The sequence below is a fragment of the Hyla sarda genome, chromosome 1 (genome assembly GCF_029499605.1).
Source record: "Hyla sarda isolate aHylSar1 chromosome 1, aHylSar1.hap1, whole genome shotgun sequence".
NCBI classification, from domain to species: Eukaryota; Metazoa; Chordata; class Amphibia; order Anura; family Hylidae; genus Hyla; species Hyla sarda.
In genome coordinates, this window is record NC_079189.1 from 538,345,043 (window position 1) to 538,369,418 (window position 24,376).

General features: G+C 41.2%; 1 protein-coding gene across 10 annotated transcripts in view; it reads right to left on the reverse strand.

Moving 5' to 3' along the window:
• Nucleotides 1–24,376, reverse strand: part of PDE4D (phosphodiesterase 4D) — an 846,931-nt gene that overhangs the window by 373,221 nt on the left and 449,334 nt on the right. Inside the window, exon 1 of one of the 10 annotated variants that reach the window (XM_056540968.1) lies at nt 21,220–21,333. The exons of 6 other annotated variants lie outside the window; for them this stretch is intronic. In XM_056540968.1, coding sequence (XP_056396943.1) covers nt 21,220–21,269 — 50 coding nt within the window. In that variant the 5' untranslated portion in view covers nt 21,270–21,333. Of the gene's footprint in view, nt 1–12,809; nt 12,950–21,219; nt 21,334–24,376 lie in introns of those variants that run through there. 3 more of the 10 variants (XM_056540944.1, XM_056540923.1, XM_056540914.1) reach the window with 3 other exon arrangements.

The following is a 24,376-nucleotide window of genomic DNA, read 5'->3' on the forward strand; positions in this document are numbered from 1 at the left end:
GGTACAATGTACGGTACCGGGACACCACAATAGGGTCCAATTATAAGAAACCTATACAGTTAACATATACATTTTTTTTTTTAAATGAACTCAAGATAAAATCCCCTTCTCTACTATACTTCTATTCTCCCAGATTTTTAAAAATGTTGTATACTGACATATACAGGCCAAACCATGGCGAAAATGTACCGGCATTAAATGTGTCCATAGGGTTGAATAGCGCAACAGTAATGATAATCAAAAGCGAACAACTCCTGAACTTTATACTATATCTGTCTATTTGTGTAACGCTAAATAAGACGCCATTTAGAAATCCTAACATGACAGAAGGTGAGCCTGGAGATTGAGTGATGATGGGTAATGATTATTGTATGAATAGGATAAATCACAGCCATTCAATAGACCTAATGCCTATGCAACATGTAGCCAGTTACTTATCGAGCACAGAGCGGCAGAACAGCTGTTGCACTATATTTGGTCCTTTAGAAAGACTTTGTCTAGTCCTATTTACTGTAATTATCTTGACTAACAAATGTCCTACAATGAGCAAATATTAAGACTTGCCATCAAATAAGCATTACTAATAGCTATTTGACTTAACTGTGTTTTCACAATATCTCATTAATTTCTCGGCTAGCTTTTTGCATGCTCCGGATTCTGCAAGTTTTTAAGGACATGAGAAAGGAACATTATTTATGATAACCCGGTTAGGCAAACACTTTTATAGCTCCATTACAAAATACCGTATTACCTCTATTGATGCAGCTGATTCTATCTCCATGCACTGCTATTACTGGTTCACAATTTCTGATAGGAATAGGATCTCAGCCGGGGACCAGAGCGGGACACCTGTGGCACTGTGGGAGCACTGGAGGTAAGTAAAGGTATATAGATCTTGTGCAATGGGCAAAGTTTTAACTCCCCCCTTGCTGGATAACACCTTTAAATCCTTAAGGACCAAGACCATTTTAACCTTAAGGACCAGGCCAATTTTATTTTTTTGTTTTCGTTTTTTCCTCCTCGCCTTCTAAAATCAAGAACTCTTTTATATTTCCATCTACAGACCCATATAAGGGCTTGTTTTTTGCGTGACCAATTGTACTTTCTAATGAAATCTCTCATTTTACCATAAAATGTACGGCAAACCCAAAAGCATTTTTTTTAGGGAGGAAATTTAAATGAAAACCACAATTTTGCACATTTTGGAGGGTTTTATTTTCACACTGTACACTTTGGAGTAAAAATGACATGTGTTCTTTATTCTGTGGGTCAATACGATTAAAAGGATACCCATGGCTAGATACTTTTATATTTTTGTACCGCTTAAAAAAAATCTAAAACTTTTTGTACAAAATCAGTAATTTAAAATCACCCTATTTTGACCACCTATAACTTTTTCATTTTTCCGTATATAGGGCGGTATGAGGACTCATTTTTTGCACCGTCATCTGTACTTTTTTATCGATACCACATTTGCATATATAAAACTTTTAGATCATTTTTTATAATTTTTTTTTTTAAATAAAAATGTGACAAAAAAGCAGCATTTTTTACGTTTACGACATTCACCGTACTGAATCATTAACATTGTATTTTGATAGTTCAGACATTTACGCACGTGGCGATACCAAATATGTTTATAAAGAAAAAAAAATACGCTTTTTGGGAGTAAAATGAGAAAAACTGACAATTTAAATTTTTATTGGGGATGGGGATTTTTTCCTACTCTGGACAGTACAGTACTCTAAACTATTTGTTGAGTGGCTGGTAGTAAGTAATCTGTATAGATAAGGAACACTGTGTGGTGTCCCGATACAGGATCTGTCCTGTACCATCCTTAAGTCCCCTCAGGAAGAGTCCCTTAGGTCCATAGGGCTCTGCTGAAGGGCTTTCCCCCTTGTTTACTGATATAAATGCAATGTACATTCATTGGGGGACATGTATCATTATTTGCGTATGGTAGAAGCATTTTACCCCTTTTTCCGAATTCTAAATTGTGTGCAGAAGCGCTAAATTTATCAATCAAGTGCAATGAGCTTCATAAATTGCGGGTAAATATAGTAATCTCCTAAATCCACTCTTTGGAAAATAGAATCAATGATTTAGAGCATCTTGCTACGTTAAGTCCAAGATGGCTTATATTTGCGCAAAAAAAACAGCTCTTGCGGCAAAATTTTTGGTGTAAAAAAAAAGTACGCACTTAATAAATCCATGTGTACTATAGATGTCACTCCAAGGTACCCTGATTTAGCCACATCTGGAGGACATGCTCTACCAAAACGTGCGCAAAAAAATTGCGCAAAAAAAAGGCTTGCGCAAAATTTTGCGCAAAAAAATACACACAAAACAGGGGTAAAATCTTTGATACATGTCCCCCATTGTGTGTATATATTGTTCATATGTATAAAGTTGTACAGAAGTGTATAAAGTGTTGGTCATGTGAACTACTGTCATGTGATATACCTAGAGTTCCATGGGCACAGGAAGCCCAGGCACTAGCAACCAATGGGCTTTAGTCCAGCCCCCTAGTATATAAGGGGCTGTACTCTCTATTCTCACTCTCTTGTTCCTGCACTCTATTAGTTCCTGGACCTAAAGAAAGCACAGAGTCCTGTATACTGCAAATTCATCTCATCTAGGCCAAAGCCTAAAGTCCAGCAGCCACTTCTAAAACGTGAGTTACAAATATCTCCACAAATCAAGTGACTACTACTCAGCTAAAGGAATATATAAGTATCACAGTGGTCTGCCTAAATATCCTCATACGTCCAAGGAGGAAGACAGCACTAGTCCCTGCTCTTATGCCCGTGACCATCCGGATAACCAGTCCAGATATAGAAAATCCAATTGGTATAGGTCACAGCAAAAAGTATGCAGACTCCCAATTTCAAAAAGGCTGTGGTCTTTATTTAGGTCATCAGCAATGCAACGTTTCGGCTATAGTGTAGCCTTTGTCAAGCATGCTTGACAAAGGCTACATTATAGCCGAAACGTTGCATTGCTGATGACCTAAATAAAGACCACAGCCTTTTTGAAATTGGGAGTCTGCATACTTTTTGCTGTGACCTATACCAATTAAATATCCTCATAACTACAAGTCCAAGCAAGCTTGCGAGGTATCCTGTGTCCCAGTTGCCTCTGAGGAAACTGCATTATTGTAAAGACTGTTTACTGAGTATTTCAAATAAAAGTTCCAGTTGCTTCAAAACCCTTGCTGTGGACATTCCTTCATTGCAGCATCACGAACACTAATGGGTTAACAACACCTTGCCCCCGGCGTTAATACCACTAGACCCTGCTACATCCATTGCGACACCCTGTGGTCACTACAATTGCGTTAGTTAATGCTTTGACAAGACATTCGTATCTTGTGCCTGAATGTAAAAGCTTTTCTTTTTAAGCTTTGCATCCCAGTCAATGTGTCCGACTGCTGTTTGCCATTATTTGCCTAGCTGAAGGGAGCTAATCTCCCACTATGTGTGTGTGTGTGTGTGTGTGTATATATATATATATATATATATATATATATATATATATATATATATACAGTAATCCCTCAGTCCCTCAAATTACAATGGCCTCAACATACAATCGTTTCAGCATACAATGGTCTTTTCTGGACCATTGTAAGTTGAAACCAGACTCAACATACAATGCTACAGACAGTCCAGATCTGTGAAATGTGTCAATGGCCGGAAGAACCGACCAATCAGAATGGGCATTTTACTGGTAAAACCCCTGTATTACTGAAGTGCATGCACTGACTGGTGTCTGGTAGTGCCCCCTACAGTACAGGGAGGTACAACATGTTCTGTACACTTTATCTGTACCAGGGTTAGCTGCTCCTTTGGACACCAGGTGAGGACGGCTCCATGTTTCTTTTTTAGGACATTGCGTGTTCTGTACAGGACCCTGAAGAAGCTCCTGTCCTCTACATAGACCAGTGTTTCCCAAGCAGGGTGCCCCCAGCTATTGCAAAACTACAACTCCCAGCATGCCCGGACAGCCTTTGGCTGTCCGGGCATGCTGGGAGTTGTAGTTTTGCAACAGCTGGAGGCTCCCTGCTTGGGAAACACTGAAATAGACAGTGATTACAGCTCCCAGCAGCTCTTTCTTACTTTTATATGTAAGGATTTGCTTTATCTATATTAGTTATCTACTTATATTTCCTCTTAATTCTCCCTTTTTCCTATTTTTGGATGACATTTTGGGGGCTTCAGAACCAATTGATAGGTTTCCATAGAGTTCTGGTCTCAACATACAATGGTTTCAACATACAATGGTCGTCCCAGAACCAATTAATATTGTAACTTGAGGGACCACTGTGTGTGTATATATTACTAAACGGGATGAGTATTTAACTCAGGGAGAGTTCACCACTCATGGTGTGACGGAGCTTTCAAGGGCCACTAAGCACTCCGCAGGCATTCTGGGTAGGGGAATATGCAAATAAGCTCATTACATCACCTTTTCAGGCGATGTTCCCTGGTATCAGCTTAGCTCCAGTTACGGAATATAAAAAGCAAATCGGGATTAATGCCAAGCCAGAACTCTCTCTCCAGAAGGAAAGAGTACCCATCTGCAGACAGCTGTTTCTATATATATATATATATATATATATATATATATATATATATATATATAGATATATATATATATATATAGAGAGAGAGAGGAAGAGAGAGAGAAAAAGAGAAAGATTCTTCAGAAAAGTGGTCTTTCTGATTCTATTTTAGGCCATTGTAGATGAACTGCATGTCATCTATCTATAATAGCAATGACTCTGCACATGACCTGGGCGGCAGCCTTGTGCTGTTATCATGCTTCCACTCTAGAATTCCATTAATGTTGTGTATCTACTGTAGCGTTCCATTGTAGGCGTGCATCCGATGCTTGTCTTATACACATTCTTGAGTTCCACTGTTGCTATACATTTTATTACCAATATTCTTATATCAAGTGAGTATTACATGATCTCATATTAATAGGAATAATATAGAAAATAATCTAACTATATGAAAGTTACTACAAATATTTTTTTTTAATACTAGGCCCATTTTATTACAACTAAGATATGGCTCTGTTCATTGATTTCATGCAACCAATCAGAACTTAGCATTCATTTTTTTCTAAGACAGTTTGGGTTATCCAGGAAAAAACTTTTTTTTTTATATATCAACTGGCTCCAGAAAGTTAAACAGATTTGTAAATTATGTCTATTAAAAAATCTTAATCATTTCAGTACTTATGAGCTTCTGAAGTTAAGGTTGTTCTTTTCTCTCTAGGTGCTCTCTGATGACACGTGTCTCGGGAACCGCCCAGTTTAGAAGCAAATCCCCATAGCAAACCTCCTCAAAACTGGAAGGTTCTCGAGACAAGTGTCATCAGAGAGCACTTAGACAGAAAAGAACAACCTTAACTTCAGAAGCTCATAAGTACTGAAAGGATTAAGATTTTTTAATAGAAGTAATTTACAAATCTGTTTAACTTTCTGGAGACAGTTGATATATAAAAAAAGTTTTTTCCTGGATAACCCCTTTAATCTCAGCTCTGATTGGTTGCTGCACAACAATACCAATTTTTCTGGTAAACAGTTTTGAGAAAAAAGGACCATTAGGGTGAGGACACATGCAGCTGTTTTATGCAGACATTTCAAATGTATGGACCTGCTTTTCAGTTGTGAATTTCAACAAAACAGCTGTGTGTGAATTCAATCCTATTAACAAGAAGTGGATTCAATCTGTACTTATAAGCAAAATCCGCCCCTAAGAGCCCTTTCAGGGGGTCCGACTTGTAGCAGTAAACAAGCGCCGATCTTGGTGATTTACAGAGTCTTCACAAGGCCTGAGTCTTCCCTTCAGCTATGCAATTGGATTGTTCATGTCACCCCTCAAAATTATCATTATCGGCCTTACATCTCCAGTTCATACTGGGTGATGTGCGGCAATTTGTAGGCCCTATTTACATGCTCTGGGAAAAAAACCTGTTGCAACCAGGATATCATGGCCCTATTGGTGTAAAGTGGTAAGATCCTTTATGAGACTAGTTATTTTTGACATTATACCTACATTACATTTGAACTAAATCATATTGTACATACTGTTATCCTGTCTAAAAATCCACTACAGTTTCACATATTGATCTTCCTATTGAGCAAACAGAAGTGTTTTTTTAAGAAGATTGTCCATTGATTTCCAATAAACATAAAGATGAAGCCATATGCTGTTGACCTTAATACACCTCATAAAAAGATCTATAGACATACTGTTCTTTACAATGTGAAACGCCAAACAGATTAGCCATCAGAAAGGGGTTGCAGATTAGAATGCTAAGTGACAACGAAATGGCCCCCATTCCTTGGTGATCAAGTTACAATTTTTATAGGGGTTGTGTCATCTTAATGGAGGTTTGCCACTGCCTCTACAATTGGAACATTTTGCAGGGGTCGTGAAATCAAGACCATACCCCCTTGTGATGTCACACCTCGCCCCCTCAATGCAAGTCTATGGGAGGGGCATTGCGACCCCCGCAACATTCTGAAAATGTTCAGAATGCTGGGGCAGTGGAGTACCCCTTTAAGATGACACAACCTCTATAAATTAACCCCTTAAAGACCAATGGTCTGGAAACAAAGTAGTTACATGGTAATTTATAAAGTTGAAAAAGGACACAAGTTCATCAAGTTTAACCTATATTTCTCTTGTGTTCCTACTGTGTGGCTAAAGAGGAAGGCAAAAAACCAAATGCCCTATATCCTAAATATTACCAGCATACATCCTGGTCCTTGGTGTAATACATGTGCTGGGCCAGACATGATGAGCAAATAAACACACCGATGTCAGGTTACAGATAACTGTCTTTACTGAGCTTGTGCAGATGGTCCAGCAAATATGTTATATATGTCACCTATTCACACTTGGGCGGGTGTCTTGCGTTTTTCAATAGTGAGGGCTCAGACTCACTGAAAATCCAAGTAGCAAATATGAAAATACGCCACTTAACAAGTTTGTTGCTTTATAAATTGCTTTTAGTGAAAAATGTTTAAAACATTCACAATATGTCTGATAGAGTCTTTGCAAAAGAGTAGAAATTACAACATTTCAAATCACCCGAAGTGCACCTTTTTCGGACGCGCGCGACACTCTCCAGGCTGTAGGTTATTTTCAGCCCATGTCCGGGCCTCCTTCCTCTCACGAAGGGGAACAGGCTTATAAGGTGTCGACGCAAGTTCCAGCCTGTTCCCTTCGTGAGAAGAAGGTCTATGTGCTGAAGGAGGCCCGGACATGGGCTGAAAATAACCTACAGCCTGGAGAGTGTGGAGCGCGTCCGAAGAAGGTGCACTTTGGGTGATTTGAAATGTTGTAATTTCTACTCTTTTGCAAAGACATATTGTGAATGTTTTAAACATTTTTCACTAAAAGCAATTTATAAAGCAACAAACTTGTTAAGTGGCGTATTTTCATATTTGCTACTTGTGCAGATGGTAACACACAGACAGCTGGCCTTGGTGTGAGAGTGCAGCGTACCCCTTGCGAGCCCTGTTGCCTTGCTGAGACTTGTGGTGCTTTCACCGGACAGAATTGTAGACTATGACTTGAGATTCTGGTTGCTAGGGTCCTTCCAAGGCACTGTAGACTATTCTGCAGGGGCATGTATTCCTGCTGCGAGTGAACCTTGTAGGATGACCAGTAGGTAGATAAAGGCTGAAGTAGGCCTCTACTCAGAGCACACAACACGCAGCACACCTGAGCTTAGCTGTTGCTCAGGAGCCTGGATAGAATTAGACGAACTCCTCCCCTGCACCTCATTATGTAGGGGGAAACTTTTGGGGTCTCATTGGCTCACAAGGGGTTCATGGCTCACATTTTAAAGGCACAGTACTCTCATTACAACTTATATACACATAAATAACAAAATGTATTTATAAAAATATATTACTTGATATTATAAATATTATCACAGTGCAACTTGTGTGGGCCCAACACCTTGTGCTGCCGAGCTGCCTGAGACAGTCCAAAGGCCTGGAACAGCCTCTGGTGCTGGGACACCACACAAGGGTTAGCTGTTCCTTTGGACACCAGGTGAGAGCGGCTCCATTTTACTTTTTTAGAACACTGCCTGTACTGTACAGGACCCTGAAGAAGCTCCTGTCCTCTACATAGACAGTGATTTACAGCTTCCAGCAGATCTTTCTTACTTTAATATGTAAGGATTTGCTTTATCTGTATTAGATATCTACTTATTTTTCTTTCATTCCCACTTTTCCTTACTTTTGATGACATTTTGGTGGCTTCAGAACCAATTACCAGTTTTCCATAGAGTTATGGTCTCAACATACAATATGGAACCAATAAATATTGTAACTTGAGGAACCACTGTACTTGTTTATTCTTTGTAAAAATAAGTTTCCTAAAGCAGTTCTACGGATGGGGGAGTCACTTTTTTGGTTGCCTACCTGTACAAGCATACATACACTGGAAATACTGTAAAGTACAGCAATGCTTCTCCTTGCTTGAGATTAGCACTTGAGCCCTAATGTATATAATATTCAGGAAAAAATGTTTAGATTCTACTCTTTAAAAAATTTGACTTATTTATCTCACTTCTAACTACCACCCATGAAAAAGCAGCCATTGACCATCTGTATCTCACTTAAATAAACTGAAGAAGAAGCTATAAATGCTTGGATTGATTTTTACAATTGTATAGTCTATACCTGGTATTGAGATGTTGCATGCTCCCCTTGGCCCTACAGCTTAGCTTCCCAGTGATCCATTAATGCACAACGATGCTCTGTAGAAGTGCATTTACGTTTGATCTATAGAAGTAGCGAGTAAAAGCTCAAAGAGGAAAATGTACCTACATAATGGTAAGGTTTTTTTTTTTTTTCTCATTTATATCTGTAGCCTAGGTATGAGCTGTACATGAACAGTATGGAGAAAAGACATTCATAGCAAAGAAGATTCAGGAAGTAAATGGTCACCGATTATGTTCAGCAAAACTACAATATAAATATTCCATTGATTGGTAAAAGCAGGATGGGAAATTTATTCAGAGCTATTATCATTCTAATAATTCTGCTTAGAATGGTAATTCCCAACCTTTATATAATAGAAGAAAGCCTGTTAGACTGTGAAGAACCTCCACAATGTTCTTATAATAATTACTACTGTACAGTATGTGGATGTACAGTAATATCTAGCTGGTCAAAAGTTTCTAATGGACAAGCAGGGCTCTGTACACTGAGGATAAGCAGGGCTCTGTACACTGAGGACAAGCAAGGCTCTGTACACTGAGGACAAGCAGGGCTCTGTACACTAAGGACAAGAAGGGCTCTGTACACTGAGGACCAGCAGGGCTCTGTACACTGAGGACAAGCAGGGCTCTGTACACTGAGGACAAGCAGGGCTCTGTACACTGAGGACAAGCAGGGCTCTGTACACTGAGGCAAGCTGGGCTCTGTACACTGAGGACAAGTGGGGCTCTGTACACTGAGGACAAGCAGGGCTCTCTACACTGAGGACAAGCAGGGCTCTGTGCACTGAGGACAAGCAGGGCTCTGTACACTGAGGACAAGTAGGGCTCTGTACACTGAGGACAAACAGGGCTCTGTACACTGAGGACAAGCGGGGCTCTGTGCAGTGAGGACAAGCGGGGCTCTGTACACTGAGGACAAGCGGGGCTCTGTACACTGAGGATAAGCAGGGCTCTGTACACCGTGGACAAGCAGGGCTCTGTACATTGAGGACAAACAACTTTTGATGATGGTAGTTTCATTCTTATTTTACTATTTATACAATAAAATCTTGCCATTTTCAGTCTGACCACTGGGTCTAATCATCGTCTAAGATTAATTGTTCTGTAGAGAAAGCTTTTCAGCAATTTCCTTCCTATCATTACAGATAGGATTAAAATAAAATGTGACACCAGTATAAAGATAAGACAGGATCAGATTATTCACAAAAAAGGATGGTCAGAGCAAAGTGCTCAGTGAAATCTGCACAGGTCACAAAGCAAGCCCATTTCCCCCCAGTCTGTTGTTTGCTTTACAACTGCTGTAAATCATCTCTCTTCTAAATGTACAAAAAAAAAATTATAATTGCAAACAAAAAAAGCTGATTTAGTATCTGGCTCTAGTCAGTAAAAAAAAATCTAAACTTTCCCTTTAAAAGAGGACAACAATATAAAAGTGGCACAACAATCTTGATGTTCATATCCCACTGAAGCTATCCATCAACCCACATGAACTAGATTTCCCCCATAACTCCCAATTACACTTAACCTGCACTGTTTCACCTGGAACATTTCAATGGATTCAGTACCTTTTTAACCTCAGGATAGTAGCAGTGGTAATTTCACTGGTTCACAGCCTAAGGCCCCTATTGAGAAGGAAGCTGCCCAACCACTTCTTTTTCAGACACTCTCTTTTCACTACACTCTATCGCACATACAGCACCACATAACCTGGCCTCCAGTCCACCAGGGCATCCGCAGCCTCTAGTTCCTCTGCCTTTCCTGCAGAAGATCAAGAAAGCACCCTGAACTCCAAGCTAAAGGCCTACTTCTCTGTATTCTCTATGCACAGGTCAACAGCAACTCCTACTAATGATTCATAGGGTTGTATACACAATTACGGTTATCTCCCCAATGCTCCACACACTCAGTATGGCGGTGTAGCTCGTTGGCATCACCACATGCATCCTTCTTCTTTTACCAGTCTCTTCCAGTGCCTATGCCAGTACTTGTACCTCCTCTTGTGGCTGTAAACACAAACAACCCCAACCTGTTACCAGCCACATTAAACAGGGTGATGCCGTTGGGAGTAATACAAATATATAGTGCAACATAGAGCTGGGCGGTATACCGGTTCAAACCGAATATCGTTTTTTTTTGTCTTACGATATTAATTTTTCACGTACCGCAATACCGTTTCCATAGCAACCAACTCCAATGAGTGATGGCGTAGAGAAATGTCTGGCCGCACAGCGTTTCTGGGAAGTGTAGTCCGAGCCACACTGAACTGACTGTGAGGAGTTGGGAGGGCACTACAACTCCCGATTGGGCACATAACTTCCGGGCGGGCGCTGCAAACTCGAGCAGAACTGCGGAGACATGGAGAAGAGTTACCAGGTGGCCTCACCGAGACCCTGGGTACCATGGTGAGGACCCCTGACCAACGGGAAACTCGAGCAGAACTGAGGAGAGTTACCAGGCGGCCGGAACGAGACCTCGGGTGCCATGGTAAGGACCCCTGACCACCGGGAAACTCAAGCAGAACTGAGGAGCGTTATCGGGCGGCCTGACCGAGACCCCAGGTACCATGGTGAGGACCCCCGACCACCTGACACTATACCATTAAATACCATGAAACCGCCATAATTTAGAAAAATACCATGATATACATTTTTGGTCATACTGCCCAGCTCTAGTGCAACATACAAAGTTTGTCCAACAACAGCAGTCACACTAGGGGCCTGGTGCTTTAGGGAGCTTGAACATATTCATGCAACATAGAAAGACATCAACATTATAGGTGGTACATGGAGGTGGGGATCCTGTTACAGATAAAATGAAGGGATACATAATTTATGTGCCACAAAAAAAATGTTCAAATGATAATCACAGATTGCAATCCATCACCATTTTCCATATTCCTAGCAAATTGGATTGAGAAGCTTTTAATCCCGAATGTACCCGCACCTACTCTGCACCAGTCACTCTGCCTTCATTAAACCACAAAGTTGAAAATGATCTTTTGTCTCTCTATAAAATGACATTTCCATGAACAATGCTTTATGTTTTTCATGTGAACGCAGAACAAATAGGCAAAGCAAAAATAAAAATAATGATATTACAGCTCGGTGCAGGCTCCATGATAACCAGTAAGAGTTAATGGTATACACATCATTATATACTCCAACCCCTTCATATATTTTTATTGTACTAATAATGTTGATGCACAAGACTGGGGAACAAATAGTGGAATTCTCGGAAAGCATGTTGTTCTGGAGTCGCTCATCTCACAGTTCCATGAACAGATACAAAATGCATTAGCAACAGGTAATTTAGGTTTCCATCTATTATATGTGATCAAGAGTAATAATAACAATAATAATAATCATCATAATACAAATAATATTTAGGACCAAAATCAAATGTATCAAAGATCCAACCACATATCACACCTCTATCTATCTGATATGTATCTATCTACGTATCTATCCATCCATCTTCCCATTTACATCCACCTACATCTATCACATGATCTAAAATCTACTTATCTAATATCCATTATCTATTGTTACAACTGAACACATGCACACATCTGTCTACAAACACTGGCCTAAATGAGATCAATGGGTTTCATTGGATAAATTTAAAATAACAATAGTGATAACAATTATTATCAGTGATAATAAAGTATAAGCGTATATTCTACAGGAGTGTTATGATTAATCCCAACCAAATGTAATCTTGTCTATCTGCCAGTCTATCTAAACACATAAAAAACTTGACCATCTACAAATACTTGCCCTAGAATTTTCAGATTTTATCTCACTTTCAGTTCTATAGAAACCCCCCAGGGTAACATTTTGACATAGTGAGATGTTCCAAATGACAAAACCACAATCCTAAAAATACAATACATGCCAAACTTTACTCCACTACAACTAGTATTTAAGCAATAAATAAATATAAAATAATTAACTCCAAATTAAAAAGATAAAATTTTTATCACTTGGAGGAACCGTCTACAAATGATTAAACTCCGAATAAACCGCCAATGGATGACACATATGGCCAGTTACCGTTTCCTCTGTTGATTGATATCGATGGGTTTGTTGATGGCATAAGGGGATCCATGGATGTAGGCACTTCGGAACCTGGCCACCTTCTCCAGTGTTAGGTATTCACAGCGTGATGGTAGGCTCATGGTGTCTAGATGAGTAGCTTAGCAGGATGGGAGAAACATTTTTGTGAACGTGATATATAAATGTGCTTTTCCAGCCGCCCGTCTGTGAGAGGCTTCAGAAAGCTTCTTTCATTGAAGAGCATTATTGAGCTGCATGCGCTGCCTGTGTGAGCTCCTCATGGATACAGCAAATTCTGCTCTTCTTGTTTCCATCCACAGTCATGCTCTGACCAATGACTTGTTGCAAAGGCTGGGTATAAAGTCCCTAGCTCCACAAAAGCTCAGGTCTCTCTGGCTACTTCTGCTCCGACTGATGACAGCTTGATCAATTCTCTGTTTAATCTCTAAAAGCTATTGCTGACAAAACTCCCCAACAGGAACAGGGGATTGGAAATGCTTAAATTTATGCAAGAGACAGAGAGCAAAAAAAAAAAAAAAGCCTTCCGTATCTCCATCCATTCATTCATTATAAATTATTACTTCTGTGTAAGTCAGTACATCGTGCTGTGTGCTTATTTCATTAATCTGCTGCCATTATGAATATACTTTAGACTTATTAATACCAATCATATCAGAAGGGAAGGCAGACGTTGAGAATGTGACTGGTCGTGAATAGCTCCGTTACGAAGACAAATAAATAATGACATATCAAATAAATTGGTTTATTTGTCATGACGTCAACTGGGCTTATGAGTTACATATCTTATCTCAGTGTAATTTACAACCCCTTAAACTGGAAATAAATGGGGACACTCAAGAGGTTACTGTATTGGGAAGGAGAGTGCACACTTGAAGAGTACCTCTCACGATCTTGATAATTTTTTTAATCCTCCTAGTTCATTCCCCCATCATGATAAACCACTCCCTCCCTTTGTTTTTATAATTTTTTAGTATTCTATCCTGATATTGTTCTGTATTTTCTGTTCAGTTTCGATAAGCTCAACAGACTGGGAAGGGGTGTTCCCCAGCAGCAGAGACATCATCTGAAGCCCTGCTGGGGAGAACTTTCTCACTTACTCTGCTACATGCAGCCCAGAAAAGTTCCATGTGAGATGGGCTGTAATTGGCTGAGACCGCACCCCCCCCAAGCTCTCTGAAATTTACTATACACTGTGCTGAACTGAGATCCCACCTGCATTACCCAACGTCTGTCTCTGACAGGCTGCTGCAGGAGACAATATGCAAGCAGAACTGCAAACAGACCCAAGAAGGAGGACCCCTGGTCGCCAAACTTTTAGGGGTTAATTTAACACGAAGTTACAAAATTTTATTAAGAAGAAAATAAGAAAGGTAAATCAAATAGGCTAAGCGATAATATAATTTTTATTACTAATGGCAGGTACCATGTAAGGCTGGCAAAAGGCTATGACAGGCATAAGCAACTTTTGGCATTGCAGATGTTTTGGACTACATCTCCCAAGAAGCTCTGACAGCCAAAATGCTGCCAAACCATCCTGAGAGATGTAGTACAAAACATCTGCAGTGCTGAAGGTTGCCTATGCCTGGACTATAGAAACACAGACCCCTTCCAACGTTCTTTATTTGTCACCCTAAGCAGCTATATGGGGAAGATAAGGGGCTCACTGCTACATTAAAAGGGTTGTTCCATAAACAATAGTTAACCTCAACCCACAGAATAGGGGAGGGTGTATGATCATCAGGGGTCTAACTGGTGTAGCCCCCAATAATCTTGAAAATGGTTTCCCATCTTAACAGAGTGGTGGTCACGTGTGTGCATTGATGGTCTATTTATTGTCTATAGGACTGCCAGACATAGCCAAGTGCTGTACTTGGCATTTGGTGTTTCCCAACCAGGGTGCCTCTAGCTGTTGCAAAATTACAACTCCCAGCAAGCCCGGAGGCACACTGCTTGGGAAGCTCTGCCATAGACAGTGTATGGAGTGGTACTGAGCATGTAACTCCATTAAGATACAAGATTCAACAGTGGTGGCCCTGTGTAGATTACCCGAGGCACACATGGTGAGTCTGTAAGTAATTATTAACCTGTCTGATGAACCACCTGTGTGGCGCAATTCCCACTGACAATGCATGTCCATGCAATCTCCACTGGGCAGCTGCTATCAGGTGAGCCCTGGGTGTCAATCAATGGGAGGAGTGGGCAATAAGTCAGCGAAAAGAGGCATTGCAGCCCTGAGGCATAGCGGACTTCAGGCCACGCCTGACACTCTGGGATACTCTCTAAAACTGTTTTCATATGGAATAAAGATAACAAATCCACTTACAAAGGTAAGCCTTGAATTGAGACACTAAGCATGTGCCACTGGTTCATTAAAGGGGCTGTTAAGAAAATAATTTAATACTTCAAAGTGCTTAAATGGGCACTGTCAGATAAAAAAAATGTTTTATATGTTGTACATCTTGGTAAAACATTAACATCTAATATACTTCATAAGATAATTTTACTTATTTTTTATAAAAATCATGGCTTAAAAAATCATGGCTTAGTCCAAGCTGAAGCACAGGAATGGACACAGTCCAGTAAGTGAGGGTGGGCTAGCAATCTTCTGTGTCTGATAGGACAGGAGAGAGCACAGAGGAGTACTATCAGACAGGTGAGAGCACAAAGGAGTGCTAGTGTGGTGACAAGGGGTGCAAGGTATCCTTATCCCTTTGTGACGCCAGGGCACTGTTAGCCTATACACGGTCTGAGGTAGAGGCAGCTTCTCCTGCGCCAGGCAGAACACACTGACATCGGGTTAGGGATAACTGTCTTTTACTACTGAGTAGGTGTAGATGGTACCACACACAGTACGGAGCAGAGTAGAAGGGATGCAGTGTAACCCTTGGGAGCCATGTTGCCTTGCTGGGACGTATGGTGCTTTTCAGTGTATGGAGTGATACTGAGCATATCACTCCATTAAGACGAGAGATTCAAAAGTGGTGGCCCTGTGCAGATTGCCCATGGCGCACACATGGTGTACGGGGGGTAAGAAACACCCAGATTTCGGGTTACGGATAACTATCTTTTACTACTGAGTAGGTGTAGATGGTACAACACACAGTATGGAGAAGAGTAGAAGGGATGCAGTATAACCCTTGGGAACCCTGTTGATTTGCTGGGACTTATGGTGCTTTTCACCCTAAATAATATAGACTGGAGATATGAGACTTGAAGATATCCCACGCTGACTAGGGTTCTGACAAGGTCCAATTACTAACACCACCAAGGCTTGACCCACCACTGTACGGGGAACACTTGCAGTATGGTGGGGCTGACTTGATCTTCTCAGTATTCCCCCAATATTCACCACACACATCTTTCTCCTCTTTTCCACACTGTACTCAGATTAGAACTGGACTGAGCTAGTCCAGGCCTTGAGCTCAACTTCAACTGGGGAAACACCCCCCCCCCCCCACACACACACACACACACTATATACATGACATAAATAACATAAAATGCAATAAACACAGTGAACATAATGCACAGTATAACAGTGAGCCGCAGGTACGCCCAAGGAGATCTGCAGTCCACAGGACAGCCTTTGGTGCTGAGACACCACACTAGCCCCCCTCACTTATTGCACTTTGTCCATGCCTGTGCTTCCCCTTGGACAAAGCCATGATTTTATAAGCCATTATTTTTTTGGGGGTATATTAGGTTAATGTTTTGCCAAGATGTACAACACATAAAAAGTTTTTGAATCTGACAGTGCCCATTTAAGGTGGCATGAAAAAGAAAAAAAAAAGAATTGCATTCTTCTGACACTGATTCCCTTCAAGAGCTGATCCCCACTGATGTGCGCTCATACTCTCCTCTCAACAGACGCCGAATGATGTGGTGACCTCCCTTAGTCAGTTAATACCATACCAAACTCCAAAAATGGTCTAGACAAAATTATTGACACCCTTAACTTAATATCTGGTTGCACACCCTTTGGAAAACATAACTGAAATCAGTCGCTTCCTATAACTATCAATAAGCTTCTTACACCTCTCAGCCAGAATGTTGGACCACTCTTCCTTTGGAAACTGCTCCAGGTCTCTCTTTTCCCATCAGCAATTTTAAGATCTCTCCACAGGTGTTCAATGGGATTTAAATCTGGACTCATTGCTGGCCACTTCAGAACTCTCCAGCACTTTGTTGCCATCCATTTCTGGGTGCTTTTTGACATATGTTGGGGGGGTCATTGTCCTGCTGGAAGACCCAAAATCTCGGATGCAAACCCAGCTTTCTGACACTGGGCTGTACAGTGCAACCCAAAATCCATTGGTAATCCTCAGATTTCATGATGCCTTGCACACATTCAGCACAAAAACAACCCCAAAACACCATTGAACCTCCACCATGTTTCGCTGTAGGTACTGTGTTCTTTTCTTTGTAGACCTCATTCCGTTTTCTTTGTAGACCTCATTCCGTTGGTCACATCAGTCCACAAGATTTCCCAGAAGGATTTTGGCTTACTCAAGTTCATTTTGGTAAAATGTAGTCTTGCTTTTTTATGTCTCTGTGTCAGCAGTGGGGTCCTCCTGGGTCTCCTGCCATAGCGTTTCATTTCATTTAAATGTCGACGAATAGTTCACGCTGACACTAATGCTCCCTGAGCCTGCAGGGCAGCTTGAATATCTTTGGAACTTGTTTGGGGCTGCTTATCCACCATCTGGACTATCCAGTGTTGACAACTTTCATACATTTTTCTTTTCTGTCCACGCCCAGGGAGATTAGCTACATTGCCATGGGTTGCAAACTTTTTGATAATGTTGCACACTGTGGACCAAGGCAAATCTAGATCTCTGGAGATGGACTTGTAACCTTGAGATTGTTCACATAATTCCACAATTTTGGTTCTGAAGTCATCAGAAAGTTCTCTTCCCCTCTTTCTGTTGTCCATGCTTAGTGTGGGATACACAGACACACAAAGACAAAATAAACTTCTCTCCTTATTATCTACTTTCAGGTGTGATTTTTACATTGACAGTACCTGTTACTTGCCCCAGGTGAGTTTAAATGAGCATCACATACTTTAAACAATCTTATTTTTCCACAATTTTGAAAGGGTGCCAATAATTTTGTCCAGCACATTTTTGGAGTTTGGTGTGACATTATGTCCAATTTGCCTTTTTTCTCTCCCTTTTTTTGTTTAGTTCCAATACACACAAAGGGAATAAACATGTGTATAGCAAAACATGTGTTACTGCAATCCTTTTCTGTGGGAAATACTTCATTTTCTAGAAAAAATTCAGGGGTGTCTACAGTTACGGCCATGATTGTATATGTATGTGTGTATATATATATATATATATATATATATATATATATATATATATTACCACGGGTGGTATAGGGAAATACCTTATCACTTTGTCACGCCAGGGCAACGTTAGCCTATACAAGCCCTGAGGTTGGAGACAGCTTCTCCTGGGCCAGACACAGGGAATAAATGAACGCACCAATATCAGGTTATGGATAACTATTTTACTGAGCTGGGTGCAGATGGTATTACACTGACAGTATGGTGTTGGGTGAGAGGATGCAGTATAACCCCTTGGGAGCCCTGTTGCCTTGCTGGGACTTGTGGTGTTTTCACCCAATAAATGAATACTGACTTGAGAAACTTGAAGATTGATCCTGGTAGCTGGGGTTCTGTCAAGGTCTTGAAGCTTCCTCCGCCAGGGCATGAACTTTCACTGTACGGGGTATCCTTGCAGAATGACCAGATAAAGAAGATTTTAACTGGGCCTTCCCTTGGAGCACACAACACACCTTACACCTTTACCACACTTTACTTTGTGAACTGGACTTGGGAAACTCCTCCCCCACTACACTATATAGGCCAGAATTTAGGGGTTCCAATTGGCAGGCAGGGTCACATGGGGGGTACATTGCTTTCTGCTTAAAGGCACAGTAACACATTTATAACATTCATAAGCATACCAACATAATAATTCAAAAAAAAATATTAACTCTTAATAAAATAATGAAGCATAATTCATTTAGCAATAAGTATTTCAGCCAGCCCCACACCTGTGCTGCAGGTCTGCCCAAAGCAGTCCAAAACCACAGAACAGCTTTTGGCACTGGGACACCACATATAAAATTAATCCTCTGGACAACTCATTTAAAACTTTAATGGGATAGGGGAGAAGTGTCTGATTACAGGGGGTCCAACCTCTCACCACCCCCACAATCTCAAGAATGATAACCCAAGTATTCTGTCAGTATGGAGTATCAATGAGCGCATGTGACCAATGCGTCATTCATTAATTTACCCAAAAATCTACGGTGAAACGGGAAAAAAAATCAATGTGCGACAAAATTGATGAAAAAACACTATTTTATAAGTTTTGGGGGCTTCTGTTTTATACGCAGTAAATTTTTCGGCAAAAATGACACCTTATTTTTATTCTGTAGGTTCATACGGTTAAAATGATACCCTACTTGTATAGGTTTGATTTTGTATTACTTCAGAAAAAAAATCATGAATACATGCAGGAAAATTTATACGTTTAAAATTGTCATCTTCTGACCCCTATAACTTTTTTATTTTTCTGTGTTCAGGGCGCTATGAGAGCTCATTTTTTGCGCCGTGATCTGAAGTTTTTAGCGGAACCATGTTTGTTCTGATCAGACTTTTTGATCACTTTTTATTAGCTTTTTTGTGGTATAAAAAGTGATAAAAAATGCGCTATTTTGGACTATTGGAATTTTTTTGCTCGTACGCCATTGAACGTGCGGTTTAAAAAGCGGTATATTTTTATAATCTGGACATTTCCGCACGTGGCGATACTACATATGTTTATTTTTATTTACACTGGCTTTTTTTATTCTTGGAAATGCCGGGTGATTCAAACTTTTATTAGGGGAAGGGATAATTCAAAGGGTTAATGATTTTTTTACACTTTTCTTTATGCAATATTATAGCTCCTATAGGGGGCTATAACATTGCATTAACTGATCTTTAACACTGATTGATGCATCTCCATAGGAATGGATCAATCAGTGTTTTCGGCGATTGAATGCTCAAGCCTGGATCTCAGGCTTGAAGCATTCATTCGGCTATCGGACAGCGCAGGAGAAGGTAAGAAGACCTCCTCCTGTGCTACAGCTGTTCGGGATGCCGTGGCGATCCTGAACAGCTCCCTGAGCTTTCGTTTTTAGCCGCTCGGCTCAGCTTTGAGCGTGCGGCTAAAGGGTTAATAAGCGGCACCGCGATCAGTGCCGCGCGCCATTAGTGGCGGGTCCCAGCTTCACTATGACGCCAGGCCCGCCGCGATATGATGCGGAGTCATCGTGTGACACCGCGTTATATCGCAGGACCGGGACCCAGGACGTACCCATACGTCCTGGGTCCTTAACAGGTTAAAGGGGTTCTCTGGTGCTCACACATCTTATCCCCTCCCGTCAGCTTGCATTGAGGGGCGGAGCGTGATGTCAGACGGGGGCGGAGGCGTGATGTCACACGCCGCTGGCCCTGTAGTCGCCAGTAGTCGCGAACACGCTCCGGGGACTGATTACAAACGGGGTGCCGCGTGCATGATCACGGGCATCCCCAGCTGCGGGACTCCCGCGTTCAGGCATCTCATCCCCTATCCTTTGGATAGGGGATAAGATGTGTAAGCGCCGGAGAACCCCTTTAACCCCTTAAGGATGCAGCCTTTTTCACCTTAAGGACTGAGCCCTTTTTTCGCAATTATGACCACCGTTACTTTACGAATTAATAACGCAAAACGCTTTTACCGAATATTCTGATTCTGAGATTGTTTTTTCGTGACATATTCTACTTTATTTTGGTGGTAAATTTTCGGCGTTAACTGAATCCTTTCTTGGTGAAAAATCCAAAAATTTCATTTTGCATTTTTCTAACTTTGAAGCTCTCTAATTGTAAGGAAAATGGATATTCCAAATACATTTTATTTTTCTTCACAAACACAATATGTCCACTTTATGTTAGCATCATAAAATGGACATATTTTTGCTTTTTGAAAAAATTAGAGGGTTTCAAAGTAGAGCAGCAATTTTCAAAAATGTCATGAAAATTGCTAAATCTGAAGGGACAGATGATACAGAACTACAACTCCCAGCATTCCTGGGCAGTCGAGGCATGCTGAGAGTTGTAGTTTGGCAACATCTGGAGGGCTACTGTTTGGGCACCACTGTAACAGTGGTCTCCAAACTGTGACCCTCCAGATGTTGCAAAACTACAACTCCCAGCATGCCCAGACAGCCTTTGGCTGTCTGGGCATGCTGGGAGTTGCAGTTTGGCCGCCATTGTGGTTGCCACAGTAAAGATTGTTTTACTTTCACTTTCAATTCCCCCCCCCCCCCCCCACTGTCGATTCCCTACCTGAGCAAAGATCTAGCAGGCTCCAGCGAAGATCCCAGGTCCCCAGGCATCTTCTCCTACAGGTACTGCCTCCATCTTCTTCCCAGAGCCCCTCGACATCCAAAGGCAGGCAGAACGGGGGGTTGCCATGGCAACCCCCTGTCCTGCGCTGCCATTGGTCAGAACTCCGTTCTGACTAATGCCAGGGGATAGGAGGAGATCGCAGCGACCTCACTCCTATCCTTTAGGCTGATCGGGGCTGTCCCAGCCCTATGTCTGAATTGACATGCGATTTTCTCTGATCGCCGACATGGGGGGGTCTCAGGACCCCCCTGGGCGATGTGCCAGGGTGCCTGCTGAATGATTTCAGCAGACATCCGGCTCCGGTCCCCAACCGGTTAGTGGTGGGGACCGGATTTCCCACGGGCGTGTGGATACGCCCTCGGTCCTTAAGGACTCGGAATGCAGGGCGTATCCATACGCCCTGTGTCCTGAAGAGGTTAAAGGGGTACTCCGGGGGAAAACTTTTTTTTTTTTTTTTTTAAATCAACCGGTGCCAGAAAGTTAAACAGATTTGTAAATTACTTCTATTAAAAAATCTTAATCCCTCCAGTATTTATTAGCTGCTGTAAACTACAGAGGAAATTCTTTTCTTTTTGGATTTCTTTTCTGTTTGTCCATAGTGCTTTCTGCTGACACCTCTGTCCGTATCATGAACTGTACAGAGCAGGAGAAAATCCCCATAGCAAACATATGCTGCTCTAGACAGTTCCTAAAATGGACAGAGGTGTCAGCAGAGAGCACTGTGGACAGACAGAAATTAAATCCAAAAAGCAAATAACTTCCTCTGTAGTTTACAGCAGCTAGTAAGTACTCGAAGGATTAAGATTTTTTAATACAAGTAATTTACAAATCTGTTTAACTTTTTTGCACCCGTTGATTAAAAAAAAAAAGTTTTCCACCGGAGTACCCCTTTAAGTAAGATCAGTCAGCAAAGGGCAAACTAGATGAGTTTATATATTTGATTTTTTTCATACAGCAAAACAACTGTAACTAAATAATAATGATACAGTGCATGTTAAAAATTGTGCACTTCAATTTATAGGGTTTTTTGACCCATAGAGCAGTGTTCCCCAACCAGTGGCCCTCCAGCTGTTGCAAAACTACAACTCCCAGGATGCCTGGGCAGCCTGGAGGTACACTGGTTGGGGAACAATGCCTTAGTGGCTTAACCTTCATGTCATGGAACACGATAATTTATTTACTTGATCATATATGACATTTCATCTTGGAATTTACACTTAAAGGAAACCTGTCATCAGATTTTACCATATATATAAAATGCATGGAAACAGGTTTTATGTACATATTAAAATCATCTTCCTCACATCCCCTTTGAACCTTACTGCCCCATTGGGATATTGAGGATATGATGTTAGAAAGTGTCCCCCACCGTAATCACACACCCTCAGCGTGATTGAAAGCCCATATCACAGCTCAGCTCCCTAAGCAGATGGAGCAAAGAGATGATGCGGGCCGTGCCCGGGCTGTAATTAACACTGAGGGGGTGTGATTACAGTGCAGCAGACAGAACTAGGTGAGTATAGCCCAGGGAGGAGTACTCCGTGATAAGAAAATGTATCCCCTATCCTAAGGATAGGGGATAAGTTTCAGATCGCAGGGGGTCCGACCGCTGGGGCCCTCTGCGATCTCCCGTACGGGGCCCTGACAGTCAGTGGCCAGGGGCTGCAATCAGCAGCCTCTGCCTCTGCCATAGAAATGTATTGAGGGGGCATGTCGGATGCCGCATCATGCGGTGGTCGAAATGAGCTATTTCGGCAAAGAGCCGAGAGCCCCGTACAGGAGATCACGGGGGGCCCCCGTGATCGGACCCCTGCGATCCTTAGGATAGGGAATACATTTTCTTTTCCTGGAGTACTCCTTTAAGGGGGCAACAGGGAAGACTTTTAAACTTTACGGAATGTCTCCCTGGGATGGTGAGGAAGATAATTTTGCCACGTGTTGCCATGCATTATGTTTGGTAAAATCTGATGGCAGGTCCCCTTTAAAGTGAATGTATCTTTTTTTTCCAATTTAATTCTATTTTTTTAATTGTTAATTTTTCATTTCATTTTTAATACATAATTAGGGAAGCAGCCACCTTGACTAAGCTGTTTTAAAGGCATTTAGAGAATGAACTGGACATGCTGGACTGCACAATGATAGGAGCTGAACCTATTGACTTCTATGGTAGGGTTTTTTAGGCAGTAAGATGACCTGTGCAGAAGTCATTCCACAGGAAGAAGAGGGAGGATATGATTAGCCTCATTTCATCTTATTGATATACGGGTATTATATTTTACTGTGATCCTTCCTGTGATCATATGAAGAACCCTGCTGGAAAGGGATCTTTACAGAACAGGATCTATCAGCTGTTAGGCCTAGAGGTCAGAAAGAACACTGCAAGATCTCCGGATTATTTCTTAATATAGATAGTAAAATGGAAAATTAGAAAAAGCATCACCAAAGTTGTTAAAAAATTATGTTCAACATAAAATTTGATTTAAACAATAGTCATTGTCTGATGACACCTTCCCTATCCTATTGTGCACAGGTTTTAAGGTAGCTTGTGGAAAGATTTGTTAACCTTGGAGACACGTAGACGTCCCCTAGCACTCTAACATTATATCTAGATTAATTGGTTTTCTGAAAAAAATATCCCTTGTGTGTGTTTAAGCCTGACATAGAGAATATTAGATTATAGGCCTCACATGCTTTTTTTATTGACAAATTATTAAGCTACATAAAACTCTACACTTGGTAACCAAAAGCTGCTGCTACATGGTGACAATTTTACCACAAATTATTATAAAATACCATCTATAGACACTAAGAAAATGTAATGCTAAGAGGAAGATGGAGAAAATATTTTTGGTGGACAAGAGCTTTTATGGCTTGAGATTCTTCACAATTGTTAGGTTATATTTGTATCTTATAAGTAGTGTACTTTAAAGGGTATACGTCAGCCTAATAGCGCAATGGCATGCCAACGTAAGCTGTGTACCTATGCTGCTTGAGCCATACCAAAAAAAAAAAAAAAAAAGTATACACTGGGAAATGGTTTAGATACAGGGAGAAATCTGTCTGCTTTTATTCATTTTTGGATAAAAATAACACA